This window comes from Ascaphus truei, chromosome 18 (genome assembly GCF_040206685.1).
Source record: "Ascaphus truei isolate aAscTru1 chromosome 18, aAscTru1.hap1, whole genome shotgun sequence".
NCBI lineage: Eukaryota > Metazoa > Chordata > Amphibia > Anura > Ascaphidae > Ascaphus > Ascaphus truei.
In genome coordinates, this window is record NC_134500.1 from 8,411,085 (window position 1) to 8,427,297 (window position 16,213).

The 16,213-nt window shown below is 44.4% G+C and overlaps 1 protein-coding gene across 7 annotated transcripts in view; it reads right to left on the reverse strand.

Annotated features, from left to right (window-relative positions):
• The window catches only part of DENND4A (DENN domain containing 4A), a 71,134-nt gene that overhangs the window by 35,106 nt on the left and 19,815 nt on the right, over window positions 1-16,213 (reverse strand). For 6 of the 7 annotated variants that reach the window (XM_075575356.1, XM_075575352.1, XM_075575355.1 and 3 more), the window contains exons 2-5: window positions 14,992-15,324; window positions 9,159-9,405; window positions 6,079-6,148; window positions 683-852 (exon numbers count right to left, since the gene is read on the reverse strand). In XM_075575356.1, coding sequence (XP_075431471.1) covers window positions 683-852; window positions 6,079-6,148; window positions 9,159-9,405; window positions 14,992-15,324 — 820 coding nt within the window. Of the gene's footprint in view, window positions 1-682; window positions 853-6,078; window positions 6,149-9,158; window positions 9,406-14,991; window positions 15,325-16,213 lie in introns of those variants that run through there. The other variant, XM_075575358.1, reaches the window with a different exon arrangement.

Consider the following 16,213-nt stretch of genomic DNA (forward strand, 5'->3'; position numbering starts at 1 on the left):
TTCACTTAAGGCAGGGGTTCTCAACTCCAGTACTCAAGGGTCGAAGACCAAGCCATTGATTGAGCCACCTGTGCTGAAGCTGGAATATACTCAAAACTTGACCTGTTGGGAGTCTTGAGGACTGGAGTTGAGAACCCCTGAACTTAAGGATTTCTACAAAATGCTAAAATATTAGAATAATTAAGATAAATTAGATACATATTATTTGTTTCTCTAAAGAGGACTCCCACCCAGGACATCTGCTGCTGTGCGTGAGCCTAGAAGTTCCATCACTAATCCTTCTCGGTTCTCTACAGAGCAGCCCTCTTCCTTCCTTCCTTCCCGAGCTGAAATTTACACTACAGCAGGGTAAGAGCGGACAGGTTTGGTCTGTTCCCAAGGAAGAGTGCAGAGGTACAAAGGTTAAAATAAAAAATAAATAAAAAGAGACACAAGTGCAGCCTTCTCAGATATTGGCAGTATTACATATTTCAAACTAATGATGGTTATACAAACACCAAAAGGACTCTTAATAATGTCTACCTTCAGACTGCCATGGGGAATATGGGTGTTCTTCATTTGACCTTAGATTTCCTTCTGTATAATTCCCTAAGTGTACACATTGTTTTTTAATAATTTGCAGACTGCCTTGAGCACTCTTTCTCAGAAGCCTACGGGGCATTCATGCTTTAATGTCTTGTACCTTTTCAGCTGATGCTCCGGTTAATACAAAGGTAGAAAAGACTGGGAGAGGGTATTTGCTGTTTGACGGCCAGCATTCAATTGCTGCCCCCATGGGCAGGCAGAAAAGAGGCACCGATTCTGGTAAGGGGAATGATTCATAATCCTCTTCAGGATACCTGCATATTAACCCTATAAAAAAACACATGAAATGCATTAAAAAAAAATAGCTGATAGAAAAAATTTAGTTTTCAAACCCACCTTACACCTACTGTCCAGACCCAAAGTCCCTAAACTCTTTTCACCCTGGATAGCCCCCCGCCGACTAACTTAACATTTTGACCAGAGCTCCTCACACTTCCAAATCCTGGCTTCACTACCCCCTTTTCTATTACTGTTGGCAGCACCATCATACACACCGTATCACAAACACACGGCATTGGTGTCACAATTGACTCCTCGCTCATATTCTAGCCTTACATTCACACCGTTACCAAAACCAGTGGATTTTCACTCGGCGACATTGTTAACAAAGGCCCGTTCCTCTGTCACACAGACACTGTTAAAACCAATGTGTGCGCTCATTCTCCAACGTCTAGAATATTGTAACTTCTACGGTCGTCTCGCCTTCCTCCACTGAATTCTATGCCAAACGCTGCTGCTAGACTCACTTCAGAATATATTTACATCAACAATTCCCAAGTGTTTATCCTTGGTTAGATGCATTAGGAACGGCCTCAAACATAAAAAATGTTATGCTCAACAAAACTTACCCTAGATCAGGTGTGCGCGAGATTTTTTTTGGGGAGGGTGGGGGAATGGGGAAGCATGGAAGTTAAAGAGGCCCTGCGCTCCTCCTCAAGGCATTTAAAGTAAATGCCGGGGAGCGCGTGCGAGGCCTCCAACTCCCTTCTCTCCGACGGGTTCGGGTGACGCGTCGTCATGGTAACGCAACGTCAAATGACGCCGGATACCAGGTAGGGGGGCGTGAGAACTGTGGCTGAGCAGGCAGGGCAGGGGGGGTGGGGGGGGGGGGGGGGGCGAAGGGCCAAAGCTTTGCGCACTCATATTCTAGATAAGGGGTTAACAACTCCAGTCCTCAAGAGCTACCAACAGGTCAAGGTTTCAGGATATTCCTGCTTCAGCACAGGTGGCGCAGTCTTTGACTGAGCCACTGATTGAGCCACCTGTGCTGAAACCAAGATATCCTTAAAACCCGACCGGTTCGTGGCTCTTGAGGACTGGAGTTGGCCACTCCTGTTGTAGACTAAAATGTATGCAAAGTTAAAGTGAGTCTCCCTAAAATTACAATTCAATATCTGAAAAGCACTTTAAAGACAATCACCGCTAATAAGATGATGAACATTCAAAACATCCAACAGCTGATCACGGACATTTACAGTAAAAATGGTGAATCATTAAGATCGTAAAGACCCGAGAGAACTATTTGGCTCCAGTAACAGTTGAATTGGTACCTTGAGCTTACAAAAGTGATTAGGGTATTTCACAATCTAGAAAGGGAAAGTTTGGCTTACCGAAGATTTATTTTCCTCCAGTGCATCCGGCAGCACCATGGGTTCTAGGCGAAGGACAGAACGAAGCTTGCAGCTGACATACAGTATATAGGATACTTCCCCCCTCATTTACTTGGGCAGTATTGTTCATAGCAATACATGGTTAGGTAAACATTTTTAGACAACGAGGATCCCTTCAACATCAATGTACTTTTTTCTTCTTCAAACTAGGATACAAGGTAAGGGGAAGCCATGTGCTGCCTGATGGACGATATTTTCGTTAAGCCACATTTTCCCTTTCCTTTCATCCGAGAGCACCATAGTATTTACTGCAGGAATAGCGAGGGAGAGAACACAGGGAGAGGCACAGGGAGAAAAACTGTTTATTATACTCCGTTCTGTAAGACATTTGTGCGAATGCGGATACTTGGGATGCCTGCACTTCCAATTTATAATGTTTTGTGAAAGTGTGTATATTGTTCCATGTACTGACTTGCAGTTCTGCTGATGCCTGTGCTTTGTCCACCGAGGTCATTGCTACCGCTCTTGTAGGGTGGACTTTTAGGCCCGTTGGAATTTGCATGTTGTTTGTATGATACGCTACCTGTATTGTCTGTATGATCCATCTTGCAATAGACCTCTTAGAAGCCTGCTTTGTTTTCCCCCAGAAAAAAAGGATGAGTAGGTTTTCCGGTTTCCTGCATTCTCTCCAGGTATTAGGCTGTGCTTATAGTTCTGGCGACGCGACCGCATGACGTCATCCGTCACCGTTGTAATAGCGATTCCTGCTTATAGTGCAGGAGACGAGAGGGCGACAGGGGGGGGCGTGGCGATGGACATGGAAATCTTGGAGGTCACCATTTTACGAGACTGTAATAGGATCTACCAGTGGTGACTATAGACGCCTTGTCTCATTCGCCTTTCCATTTCCAAGCCGTCACCTGCAGTCTCTTGATGTTGGGGTGGTGTACAGGACCTTGAGACAGAAGGTCCTCCCTGTCTGGTAGTATCCAGCATGGTTCTGTTGATAGGTTGCACAACTCTTCTGAGCCGGTATGGGATAATCGGCATTCTCCTTTCCTCTGATGTGAACTGCTGAGAGACACTGGTGTTCTCTGTCCATCACAGCATCCGCATGGCCTCCCTCTTGAGCGTTGTGCTGCTTGTACACCCGTTGCAATTTATATGTGGCCGCTACCACATTGTCCCTCTGCATTGTCATAGGCTTGCTTTTCAACTGGGCTTGGAAAGCTTCCAGTGCTTTGAAGACTGTCCTTAATGCCTCCAGATTTCTCTAGCAGACTTCTCTAGTGAGCTTGCATTTCTGTTCCACTCCCTTAGGACCTGTCTGGGGTGGACGCATATGCAGTCTTGCCCATTGAACTGCTTCTATGGCAGCCGACATGAGCCCTAGCACTCAGCTTCAGCAAAATGGTTGAGAAAGTCCTGAGTGATCCGACATCAGATTTTCCCTTTTGGTTGCTGATAAATAGTTGTTGCTGTCGCTTGTGTCTAATTGCAGACCTAAAAAGTGAATGCTTTGCGTTGGTCTCCATTTGCTTTTTCCCCCAATTTATGACCAGGCCTAGATCTTGTAGAAATCCAAGTACATAGCGAATGTCGTTTTCCAGGAGTTGTTGTGATGTTGCTTTTAGTAGCCAGTCGTACAGTTCGAATACTACGGAAATATCTTACTCCCCGATTGCTGCTGCTCCCGCCATTACTTCTGTTAAGACTCTGGGAGCAGGCCAAAACAGCAGAGCTTTGAATTGAAAGTGTTTCACTTTGTCTTCTTGCATGGCAAATCTCAAGAATGTTTGGCGAGTGTGGCAGATGGGAATATGCCGGTAAGAATAGCTTCAATCGAATGCTGCCATAAAATCCCCTGGATTTAATGACTCCATTTTGAAATGCTCCCTACAGATACACCGATTTACACATTTTAGATCCTGAACTGGCATGAATTCACCTGTTTTTGGAACAATGAACAGTTGTGTATGTTCCATTTTTTATCTTGATGCTGGAATACTAGAATTAGTCAAAGGAAACAGACATTTCGGCAACCTGTGCAGCCTTTTTTAAAGGAAGTGGAATGTGCTTTAGACCCTCAGGGGTCCAGTCTTTATGGTCCTATGTGTCCAGATGCTTTCAATCCTCTGCCGGTGTCGCGCCTGTGCAGTCCGGCTTCCTTCGATGTCTCATACTCTCGCTGAAGTCATCCAGAGCTCGCGCTTCTGTTGCGTGTAGATGGGCACCGCATCAGTCTCCAAATTTCAGTTTACTCATCCGGGTCTTGTCTTTTTTGTAGATGCCCGTACTCTGTCCTAAATAAGATGGTCTGGCGTTTGGTAATTTGAACATTACGCTGAAGAACTTGCGTCTGAGTCACTCGTCGGTGCTTCTGGATTGTTATAGGTTCCTTTTGCTCGTGCCTGGAATTTTAATGCATCTCTCTTGTTCAGTCCATTGGTACACAAAATTGCCTCTATAATTGTTACAGGAGATCTATTTACCCAGCCTAGGAGTGGTAAAAGCTACCCGATTAAACAAAGGATTACATGCCCCCCCCCCCCCCAACACAAATAATATATTTAAAATGCCACTGTGGGTTGTGTTATGTGGGTTAAACATACAGCATGTTAACTCACTTTATAGAGCATAAGAGCAAGATTGGCCATGGAGACGGAGAACCGCCATAGTCCAACACTGTAAAGCACTTAAACATCTCAAGAGAATGGTCTCTTCTCAAAATTATGGGTACACAGCATGTCAACGCCATAGTCTCTGGAATGGACAAGGATATGCTGCTTATACGTAGGGAAGCTTACTGGCTCTACAGTCTAGAGAAAGTCTTCCCAAAAGGTTAAAGTCACAATCTACACCTTGGGTGTTTTTTAGACTCAAGAAGATAATACTGTGCTGTGTGTGTTTCCCCCAAATTCTGCCCACAGATGTTTCAATGCTTCTGTCTCTGCTCATTCTGTCTGGAGCCTGCAAACCCAAACATCATGAAGGAATATAATACATTTGTTTTATTCCTAATACAAATCACGATTGTTATATGTTTATACAGCTTTATTTGTAGGCAAAGAAATGAGGAACCCCAGTTTGTTTTATTTTAATCACCATCACTATATTTGGTGTAGAGTTAGATTAGATTATATGCAGTTCTTGTTGGGATTCATCAGACACCTTCTCCTCTCACGTTGGGACGTTTATGCAGATATTCACAATCACTTTTGGACCCGAGACTGATGTGGTGCCCATCTCCATGCAACAAAGGGCGCCTGCTGACCACGTGGGTGTGCGACTGCTGGCAGTGACGTGGCACTTCTCACGGCACCTCCTGTCAACACCCCCACCTGATGCTGACAGATTGCTGCAGGGGGGGCTTTGGTTGACTCCGCAAGGCTGTCTGCATGGGACGCAATGTTGGACACCCCCCTCCGCCATAGTCACCTGTTGATCAGAGACCTCCTGAGGGAGACTCCAAAATAATAAAAGTAGAATCGTAGCACAAGCTCCTACCACAAGGTAGGCAGGAAAACACGCGGCACAGGTAAAGGGGGAGGGTTTCTATGTAGGGGAGGTGTCTTATATAGGGCCTATATAGGGGAGGTGCAAGGTTCTTCCTGTCCTACCTCAGGAAGGGGGAGTCTATAACCCATGGTGCTGCCGGATAAACGGACTGGTAAATGGAGTTTTATACAATCCCTTAACATTATTACAGGAAGGATCTAAAGTCCGGTAACATGGCTCCCTTCTATAGGTTAGTGTGAAATGCAAAAAGTTGCCAGGGAGCGAAAAGCTCAATGGTAAGGATCCGTGTATCCACGATTAGTCTGTGTAGGTACATTGTACAGGGTCTGAATTTGGCAACACACACGCCAGGTATTCTACTTACCAGCTTTGTAAGATATTGCATTGGTTTTTGCAATTGATTTCTTGTAACAGAGGTATACTGCCGAGCCCCACTGCAACGAGATTTTTAAAAAAAATTTAGTATTTTTCTTGCTTACGAAAACATTCATACAATGAGCAGATCTGCATTACAACCCAGCAAGCTCACCGTCTTCTGCGTGAATCTGGTTTATAGACTGCCACAGTTCGGCTAATCGTGTGATGTTCCTGCTAGTTTTTGTCAAACCTTCATTGTGAAAGCCACATAAAAACCCAGGAGGGGCCAAATATAAAATTAGATGGAAATGGCTAGATGGACATGGTTCGTTGCCAGCCATATAAAAAATTCATGTGTATATTTGGAAACGGACAGGACATTAAGATAAGTGAAATGGAAAGAAGGCCCTCCGTTGTCTTATTTGAGATCTAGTACAGGGGTGCTCTATTCCAGTCCTCAAATTCCCCCCTCTCCCCTTCCAAAAAGTTGGGTTTTAAGTATAGTCCTGCTTCAGCACAGGTGGTGCAGTCAAAGAATGGACCACTTATGCTAAAGCAGGTATATACTGAAAACTCGACCTGTTGGGTGGGGGTCTTGAGGATTGAGGACTGGAATTGAGCACCCCAGATCTAATACCCAGTTTGGAAATTACCCCGATTGGGAACCATATGCTAACATCTGAGTGCACGAGACATGCAGTTGGATGTTATTGATGAATTGATTGGATCTCGCAAGGTATTTATTTTTTTCAAAGATATATCAATTTAATTATTTTGGGTTCTCCTGATTTTTTTCCTTTTTTTTTTCCCTTCATTCCTTGTTTGTTTTCTGAAATACATTTTTTCTATATATTTTTGTAATTTGGTAATTTTTTGTAGATGTCATTGTCACAATTCTTTTTCACATTCTACTGTTCATTTTTTTTTACCTTACCTGGCTAGAAGGGCACTTATTTTCATATGCATTTATATATTATTGGGTTATCAAACGTATAGTTTTGGAAACATTTTCTTTTTTTCTTAAAATAGGACTACTGAAATAAAGTTGTTTTTATAAAGTGCATTTTGAGTGCCGATCCCTTATTTATTCTGTGTCTTTAAGGTGGCCCTTTTTGGGATGAGGGGCTCCAAATTACTAGCACCAATGACCTTGTAAGGTGAATCTGACCAATATATAAAAGGGAGTGACAGGACATAGTGGTGAGAGGGGGGGGGACGGGGGGATTCACAAAATGTGTGCAATTCAAGAAAATAACAAAAACGTTCCAGTGAGAGTAGGGAGTGACAACCATGTTCCCAAAAAACAAACAAAATTGAGAACTAGAAAAAAAAAAAATACAAAGAAAGTCCATAGTATCTAATATACCAAAATCAAATTTCAAAAGAAGATTGTAAGCTCTTCGGGGCAGGGACTCCTTTTCCTAATGTTTTACTTTTGGTCGGATGCGCTTATTCCTATCATGTCGTGTGTATTACTGCTGTAAAGCGCCATGTACATAGATGGTGCGATATGGATATAGACACACACATGAATAAGTGACATATAAACTTCTAAGGGATAAAAACACAGTAGCCCAACAATCTACACAGCATATGTAAGGAGGACGACGACGACATGCTTATTATTACATGCTTTAGTAATTACATGTGATTGTATCCAGAACAAAAAAAAAAGGGCGCAAATAATCTTAAGATATATAGAAAGAGGAGGAAAATAGTGCAATATGTTTAAAAAATAAAAAAAAAGTGATAAGAGTTAAAGATAGGGTCGATGCACTCACAAAAGTAGACGATTTCCAGGCTTATAGTGCAGTATACCGTTTAAGTTTTTCTTGCTGGACAATCCCCGATGTTTTATTCTCAAGGTACTGTACATACAAAGTGAAACATACGAAAATATATAGTGCAATAGCTCTATAAAAGGGGGGAATTCCGAGGAAGGCGCGGACGCAGTGAAACGCATTGGGTGGACAGCAAGCAGAGACTCCATTACAGAAGACGCTGGATCGACATCTTCCCCGCCGCCCTTCGTGATGTGACGATCCGAAAGTGCGGCCATGAGAACTTGCTGGGGATCGGAGGACTGGCGCCTGCGTTGTCTGGCTGCTGTAAATGGTTTTTGACCCAGTGTGGTCTACATGCATGTAATAAAGGTGGAGTATGCGAGTGCGTTTACACTTATCTACATTCCTTTTATCTTTATAAAAACGGTATTATACCACTTTTGCTTCTTTTATAAACTATATGGAGAGATACAACTGATCCGTTCACCACGGAGAAGAATTTTCAGGGATTCCCGTCTCATAATTTCACCTTTGCATTGAATGCATAAACGCTTGAATACTGTCTGTACCACGCAAGTGCGTCTTCCCGCCCCCCCCCCCCCCCCATCTTCACAGTCATTACATATTGCAATATATATTTTTCTATTTTTGTCTTGTATATACCTTGAGAATGATACAGCAGGGATGTCCCATCAAGAAAAACACACACTACTTTTTGCGGTGTATTTAGATGTGCGTATTGTATTCATTTGGCTCCCGCCTCCTGCATCCCATGGTGCCTCCCTGCTTGCGTTTCCAAGCGTTTGAGTCATGGCGCTTGGTTGCTTTGGGATGGGGACGTAGCAACCTCTACCAGTCTGTGCAGGGGGGTCTTTTATGGCTGTCTAGGTTTCATTGCCTTATGACACGAGTGCCATGGGGGGGCGGAGATAAAGCAGACTTACTATCAGTGGCTGAAACAATAGCTTCCAGCTTAGCTTGAGAAAGGGTAAAGAGGCCTGAAATGTCACAGTGTGATGGTCTTTTAGATTATTTGCTATTAAAATGTACGTTTTGATACTTCCAATTCAAGTGCTGTGGATCCATTTTTTACCAGAGTCCAGGTAAGTTTCAGAGTTGCAGAGGCCTCACGCTATCACCCGGCATTTAATTTAAATGCCTCGGGGAAGAGCGTGGGACCTCTGCAACCGCCCACGCCCCCCCCCCTCCCCCCCAGACAAATCCAGCGCCCCCACTTTGCGCACCGCTGGTCTAGATTACCCTGGAAGAGGAGTCACAGAGCACCCTATAATGTGGATCTTACCATGCTGCTGTTGAGATTCTTTTCCACTTTGCAAAACGTGTATGGCGGGTTCTCTCCTTTGCTTGGTATAATTATGCAGACATCTGTCACGGCCAAGGAATTCTGGGTCATATTCTCCGAGGCTCTGCGGTAGGTGATATACACCCTTTGCGAGGTGCTGCCACTGATATTGGCAGGACGTCCATATGGAGTAGCTTGAATTATCTGGCAACCCTGTTTTAATCTTTCTTTCCCCTCATACAACACCCTGAAGGAAAGAAAATGTATTTTACAATCCAGAAAACTATCCTATTTCCCGACAGAATGCGCATTAGTAAGAAGACGACGATCAGATTGTAACCCCCTGTGTCTGCTACCAGGACAGGACATGGCCCCTTTAAGAATTACCTTCCACTGGGCCATGTGACTGTGCTTAGCCAGTGCAAGGACAGTTGGTGACAGTGGAAGAGGGGGAGAGGCTGGGGAGTTCTACTGAGAGCTAATGGAGTGAGGTTGTGTGCAGATCCCTCCAGTACAAAGGGGTCTGCATGAGCCCCACATAGAGAGAGGGAGAAGAGGGACCCTGCAGAGAATGGTTCCTGTTATAAGCAGCAGCAGCAGCAGCAAGGCTGCGCTTATAGTGCCGGCGACAGCGACGCAACGTTGCGTCAAAACAAATGCATTTCCGCCGTCGCATGCGCTTATAGTAAGCGCGACGGAACGACGGCTTGGTCGCAATCGCAGGAAGTCATCTCAATTTGCCTTTTGCAGCGACCGCAGCCTGACGACACCGTCTCGTCGCCGTCACTATACGCGTAGCTTAAGCAGCAGCAGCAACAAGCAGCAGCAACAAGCAGCAGCAACAAGCAGCAGCAACAAGCAGCGGCAACAGCTGTAAGCTGCAGCAGACAGAGTAGCAGTAAGCAGTAGCAGCAGTCTGCAGGCAGGCTCTTTGATCCAAGTATCAGGGGATTATCAGCCTCCAGCCTAAGGAAACGGTGAGTAACTACAAAGAAGATCTTCATCACCAAGACAAGTGATGCGAGACACAGGCCTGCCACGGTACCACACTAACCACCATGATCTCCAACTTTATGTGCTGGCGCATATACCAGGACTCTGTATGGCACAGGGTGGTCCGGGGTAATACAAGACTCTCCAATACCTAGGATTGTGCATCGCTGGGGTTGTACTGCAAGTGTAACACTGGTACTGTGCTGATCCTCAACCAGCGAGGTTTGCGGTGATGGTTTAAGAGTTGTGTTTATACCTTTCCTATTGTTCATAAAATTGTTATAACTACCCTGGTGTCGTGCCCCGTTTGTATGACCACGTGCTCAGCTGGTAAATACACGCAGCACAAACGGGGAGTAGAACTCAGGACCCCGCATCAGCAAAAAACATATAAGTCTGAGGTAGTTAACGGAGGGGTAACATTGGAAGCACTGCTGAGATTTTCACCATAAAGGGGGGCAAAAGCGCAGGGATATCTACTGATACTGTCCATTAAAAAAACGTGACGGCGACAATTTTGTCCAGTGAACAAGGTTTTTTTGTCACCATGAGTGCCACCATCTTAACCGACTGGTGCTCCAGGGCGGGATTAGAACGTGACAAGGCCTTTTTAGTAACAGGAATCCCTAACACTGTGGATGATGAAGGTATTAATGGGGTGCTTGAAACAGTGCAAGTGTGGGGGTGGGGGGGGGGAATCCAGATTTAAAAAAGTGTGTTACATTATGATGAATATTTTTTATTATATTCTGTGTATGCTCTTAAGTTATTGACCCACAGACAGTACCCACAAGTGTACCCGGGGGTAGATGCCACAACTTTGTGGACTATTATTACTCAATATAGTCCCGCTGTTGCAGTTCATGACCTGCCCCCCTAACCGACTGGTAGAGTAAAATAATTATTACTGAAGGAAGGGAAGACTAGATGTACTTGAGTGAGATGGGTGCAGCCACCCCAAAACCCTTGAACGAAATTTCTGCCCCTTCCTCCGAGGCCCTATTACAAGCGGTGGGACAAGTACTAGACATAGTCATGAATCCCATCAGTGAGAATAGCCCCTACCAACAACTAAGGACATTCTCTGGGGTGAAGCCTATCCCTGAAGGGGAGGATGATTTTGAAAATTGGATGGATACTGATACCCAAATGGTGCGTGACTGGCTGTGTTCTGATGGGGAGAAGCGAAAAAGGATTACAGAAAGTATGAGAGCCCCAGCATTAGATGCTATGAAGACGTTGCGCGTGCCGTCCTCAGAGACGACAGTAATCAATTATCTGGATGTACTGGAAAGTGCTTATGGGACCACGGAGAGTGCTGATGATCTGTACGATACGTTTAGGAATTCTCTACACCAGGATGAGGGAAAGTTCTCCGAGTACTTACATAGAATAGAGAAGCTACTGTACCACGTGGTATTAAGGGGAAGAATTGAAGCTGGTCAGGCCGACAAGGAGAAAGTAGAATAAGTCGATCGGGGTGCATTATTGGACGATTTAACCGTGAGACGACTACAGAGAGACAGGAAAGAGGACCCCCCAACGTTTGAACGGCTTATCTGGGAAGTGCGTGCGGAAGAGGACAAGAAAGAGACGCGAGCGGCACTTAAAACTACAATTACCCAAGCCAGGGTAGCTGTCGCCTGTGCAGGAGGCTGTGAGGAGAACGGTGCTAGCAACGCAGAGCTTACAAAACAAATTCAAGAGCCAACGGTGCAAATAAACACATTGACGATGGCTGCGGCACCCAAAAAAGAAGGCCTCAGCGGGTACTCTTTCGGATACGCCCCGGAACGGTTCCCTAGAAATCAAGGTATGAGTTGTTTCCAGTGTGGGGAACATGGACATCAGGTTGCGTACTGCAAGGCAGCAAAGGCAAAAGAAGCCATCAAGAAGAAGGGAAATGACAGAGGGACCTGGTAAGGGAGCATGCCAGGCCCCATGCGAAGAGAAGCTCCATTACTACTGCGAGCATCTGCGGGTACCCCAATCTGCCAATTGGGATTCTTGGCCCTTCTGCCCGAGTGATGGCGTCTATTGAAGGAAAACCATGCAAGGTTCTTCTGGATAGTGGATCACAAGTGTCTATAATCTTCCAATCATGGTACAACCGATATCTGCGACAATGCCACTGCAGCCGCTGAATGGACGTGTTGTGTGGGGCCTCAGTGACGCTAGCTATCCGTACTTGGGCTACGTGGTCGTGAAGTTGGAATTTCTAAAGGAAATAGCTCGGGTAGCCGGACCCCTTGAAGTAGTGGCACTAATATGTCCTGAAGCGCGTGAAGGAGGAGAAGATGGAGCAATAATAGGAACAAATGCCATCTTCAGCAGACTAGCAAAGTGGTGCCAGACTGTTGGAGGATATGATTATGATCGGACATTCACCCTATGTGTTTGAAGGCCTACCGAAGAACCGAGAATGAAGCCACTAAAGTCTTATGACCCCATAGGAGAAGTCTGTTGGGCCAGTGTTCGTTCGAAAAAAGTGCCTCCCCACCATGTATGTCAAATTGAAGGACAAGTGTCAGTTCTGTGTGACGTCTGTCACATCGTATCCGAGAAAGGAGTGACCTCCGCTCCTTCAACATTAGAGGCTATTGCATCAATACAAGATAATGACTCCAATAAACAAAAGATTAAACATTAGTTGCTGGGGAAGCCAACAGAGCATTATCTGGCTGTACAAAGGGATAAAGTCTTATATCTGTGCTCACATTAGACCAGTGGCGGCCAACTCCAGTCCTCAAAAGGCCACCAACAGGTCAGATTTAAAGGATATCCCTGCTTCAGCACAGGTAGCTCAATCAGTAGCTCAGTTGAAGACAGCCACTAATTGAGCCCCCTGTGCTGAAGCAGGGATATCCTTAAAACCCAGCCTGTTGGTGGCACTTGAGGACTGGAGTTGGCCACCCATGCACTAGACAAACAGTTTAAATTAAATGGGAAGCTCTGCTGTGGATCACACTTAATTTAACTCTTTAGAACAGGGGTGTGCGTAAAGTTTCCCCCCCATGCTCCCGCCCCCTCCCACCCCTGCTCGGGCATCAAATGATGCCGCAGGGTCATGTGACATAATTTTGCCATGGTAACGCAACGTCACGTGATACCAGCGGCGTAATTTCACACAGAGTTACCATGACGACGCTTCGCCGAAGACAAGGTAGGAGAAAGTTACAGGGGCCTTGCGCGGTCCTCCGGCATTTAATTTAAATGCCTTGGGGGAAGAGCGAGGGATCTCTGTAAACGCCGTGCCCCACCTGGAAAATCTTGAGCCCCCCCAGTTTGCACACCCCTGCTTTAGAACATGATGCATTTATGACTTGAACATGTAATCATTCTTTGCACATGAAATAAAAATGCAGAAAATAAGTGATATCTCATTATTAATTTATAGAGGTTGGTTTAATACAGAATAAATAAATGCCTCCTCGAGTAAGACTATTAAACATATTTGAAGCGCCTTGGCTTATTGGGTCACGAGGCTCTAAGAGAAATGATCTCCTTCAGGCTCTCACTTCCTGGAGCATTAACCTCCGGGATTTAATAAAGAAGAATGTCCCGTTTGTTACCCTAACCAAAGTGTTTTACATGTACTTGGTGTCTGCTTTAAGCAGCCAATAACAATGATTGTAATAAGCACCGAGAACATTTCAGTAGTACAAAGTTATGCAGAGGCACTCCCAATGCCAATATAAGTTATAATAAAAAAAAAGAGAAGCCCTTGGTGCAAACTAACCCACCAATACCATATGTTCCAAATAGAAACCTATCGTAGAGTTATGTAGGAAAAAAAAAAAAAGAAGATGGAAGCGCACAAGTAATTAGGCCAAATTGCTATGGTTTACTGCATGGTAGTGGGCCAAACAAAAGTTAGACCGCGGTCAGGGCGAGTGCGACAGCGCGCGCGGCATGATCAAAATGCCTTAAGGCAATGATCATTGACCGCGTGCGCATGCACCAGCGTGATGGGGTGTGCAAAGAATCAAATAAATTTGATTCTGTGGCGTGACAGCCAGGTCACGTGAGTGGTTTGCCCAAGGAAGGCGAACCAGCTCTGTGATGTCACACCCCCCCCTCCCCCCTCCGTCGCGTCTACCCAGGCCACAAATCGCTGCAGCTAAAGGCGTGCGTGAGGTCCCGGTCGTGAGCGCCCGTTCACCCTGGCCGCGGCCTAACGTTTCAGGGACACGTACATTTTGTCTGAGGAAGGGGTTGTGTCCCCGAAACGTTACTTTAGTTCTGCCCACTACTATGGCATAAGTACTTTGTGCCTCCATCTTTTTTTTCTACATTGAAAACATTTCAGGGGCATTCTAAAAACCCCAGCACTTTATATTGCATGTATCCACCAAAGCGTGAGAGGTAACAGATGAGAAAGCAAACGGCATAGACTTACTATACCCACTGCAGTCGCCTCCCAACACTTACCCAGCAGTAACAATTTCTGTGCATCTCTGAAGCAGAGACTGCTGATCTAGCAGATATATCTCGTCTACAAAGATAGCTGCATTGAATGCATATTTAAACAACCGAGAGGCATTTTGAGATTAGCATTTTAGACATGTAATATTCCATTTTAGAAGGTATACAGATTACAATAAGCAAACATTGCTATGTATCCATAGCAGGCACCAAAAGCTTTTATTGAAAAAATAAAATAAAAAGGGAAGATTATCTTGGCCTTATTGGGAGACGAGTAAGGAGACTAAAGCTGCTAAAAGGCACAGTTGAAATTTGGTTACAGATCTCAATACATTAGTCATAGGACAAGTAACAGATAAAAGGCCGAACATACCAAGTAACTAACAAAAGTTAATGCCTTAATGTGGGGACTCACCCCAGATCCGTGAGAGGTGGCTTGTCTCTTCCTCTCCTGTAACAAAGATAAATCTGGGGCCCTCTGAGGCTTCCATTATTGAGGTCGGCCGAGACTCCAGTTGGTGTAGAGTCCATACAAATATACCCCTGAGGCACCTCCTCCCCCATGGATCTTATTATCACTGTCACGTCTGTGATTGGTTCCTTTGGTTTGGCGGTTTTATGGCAGGCATCATTAAAGTGTATTTCTTCCTCTAGTGGTTTGGATGCATCAGTCAACCCTGCGACCACAAAGTAGTCAGCCACACGTGGTCCTTTGTCTTCCATCATATTCTGTGCCGGTGGGAGACAACTGAAAAACACAAAAAACAACATTAAATAACCCGCTCACTCACTCAGCAAATGTATTGCAAATAGAGTTTCATTTTATTTAGATGCTATTTGGAATGTAAAAACATAATATATAAAAATAAGGTATTTCCACCAATCTGTGGAAAGATTTCCTAATCTGTCATTCTCGTTTGCCAATTTGAGCCAGGAAGATGATATGGCAAAGAAAGCAAAAGCGTATTATATAAACTAATAGGTATATGAATTCCGATATTCTTGACTAGAGATAGACTAAACCATAATGTAGAAATGCAGGCTGCAGGAATTCTGTCTCCACATTATGGGAAAATGTAACAAACGTCTATCTTTCTAAACAAATAACAAGCGTTTTTTAGGCAGAATGTGCGGCGTTATCTACGCACACACTGGCATTTTTCTAAATATGTAAATTCAAGCAATTATTATCTATGAACAAGTCAACAAAGAGAAAGTGGGTCACAACTTAACACGTTTGTTGTGTTAGTGGCATGACACTACAAGTACGTTCAGAGAAGAAAGAGTAAACATGGAACAGGCTTATTTGACAAGCAGCATTAAATATTTAAAAACCTTAACTTCATTAAAAAAAAAAAAAAAACATTCTCAAAGTACTGCCAGTAATAAAAACATAAAACAAAAGTGACACGGTCTGCGTGAAATGAGCATATAAATGTCAGTGCTCGGTTTTATAATGAGCAAAGAACAATGTTCCTCTTTTGTTTTGATGTGTCAGGCTGTTTGCATTTTCTATAAATGAAACGCGATGAAAGTTTGTAGCCATGAACAGAGCAATAAATGGAATTTTAAAGCCTTGAAAACAGACCACACATTGGTCAGATATGAAGACTATAATTGAAAGCACAAACTGTCAT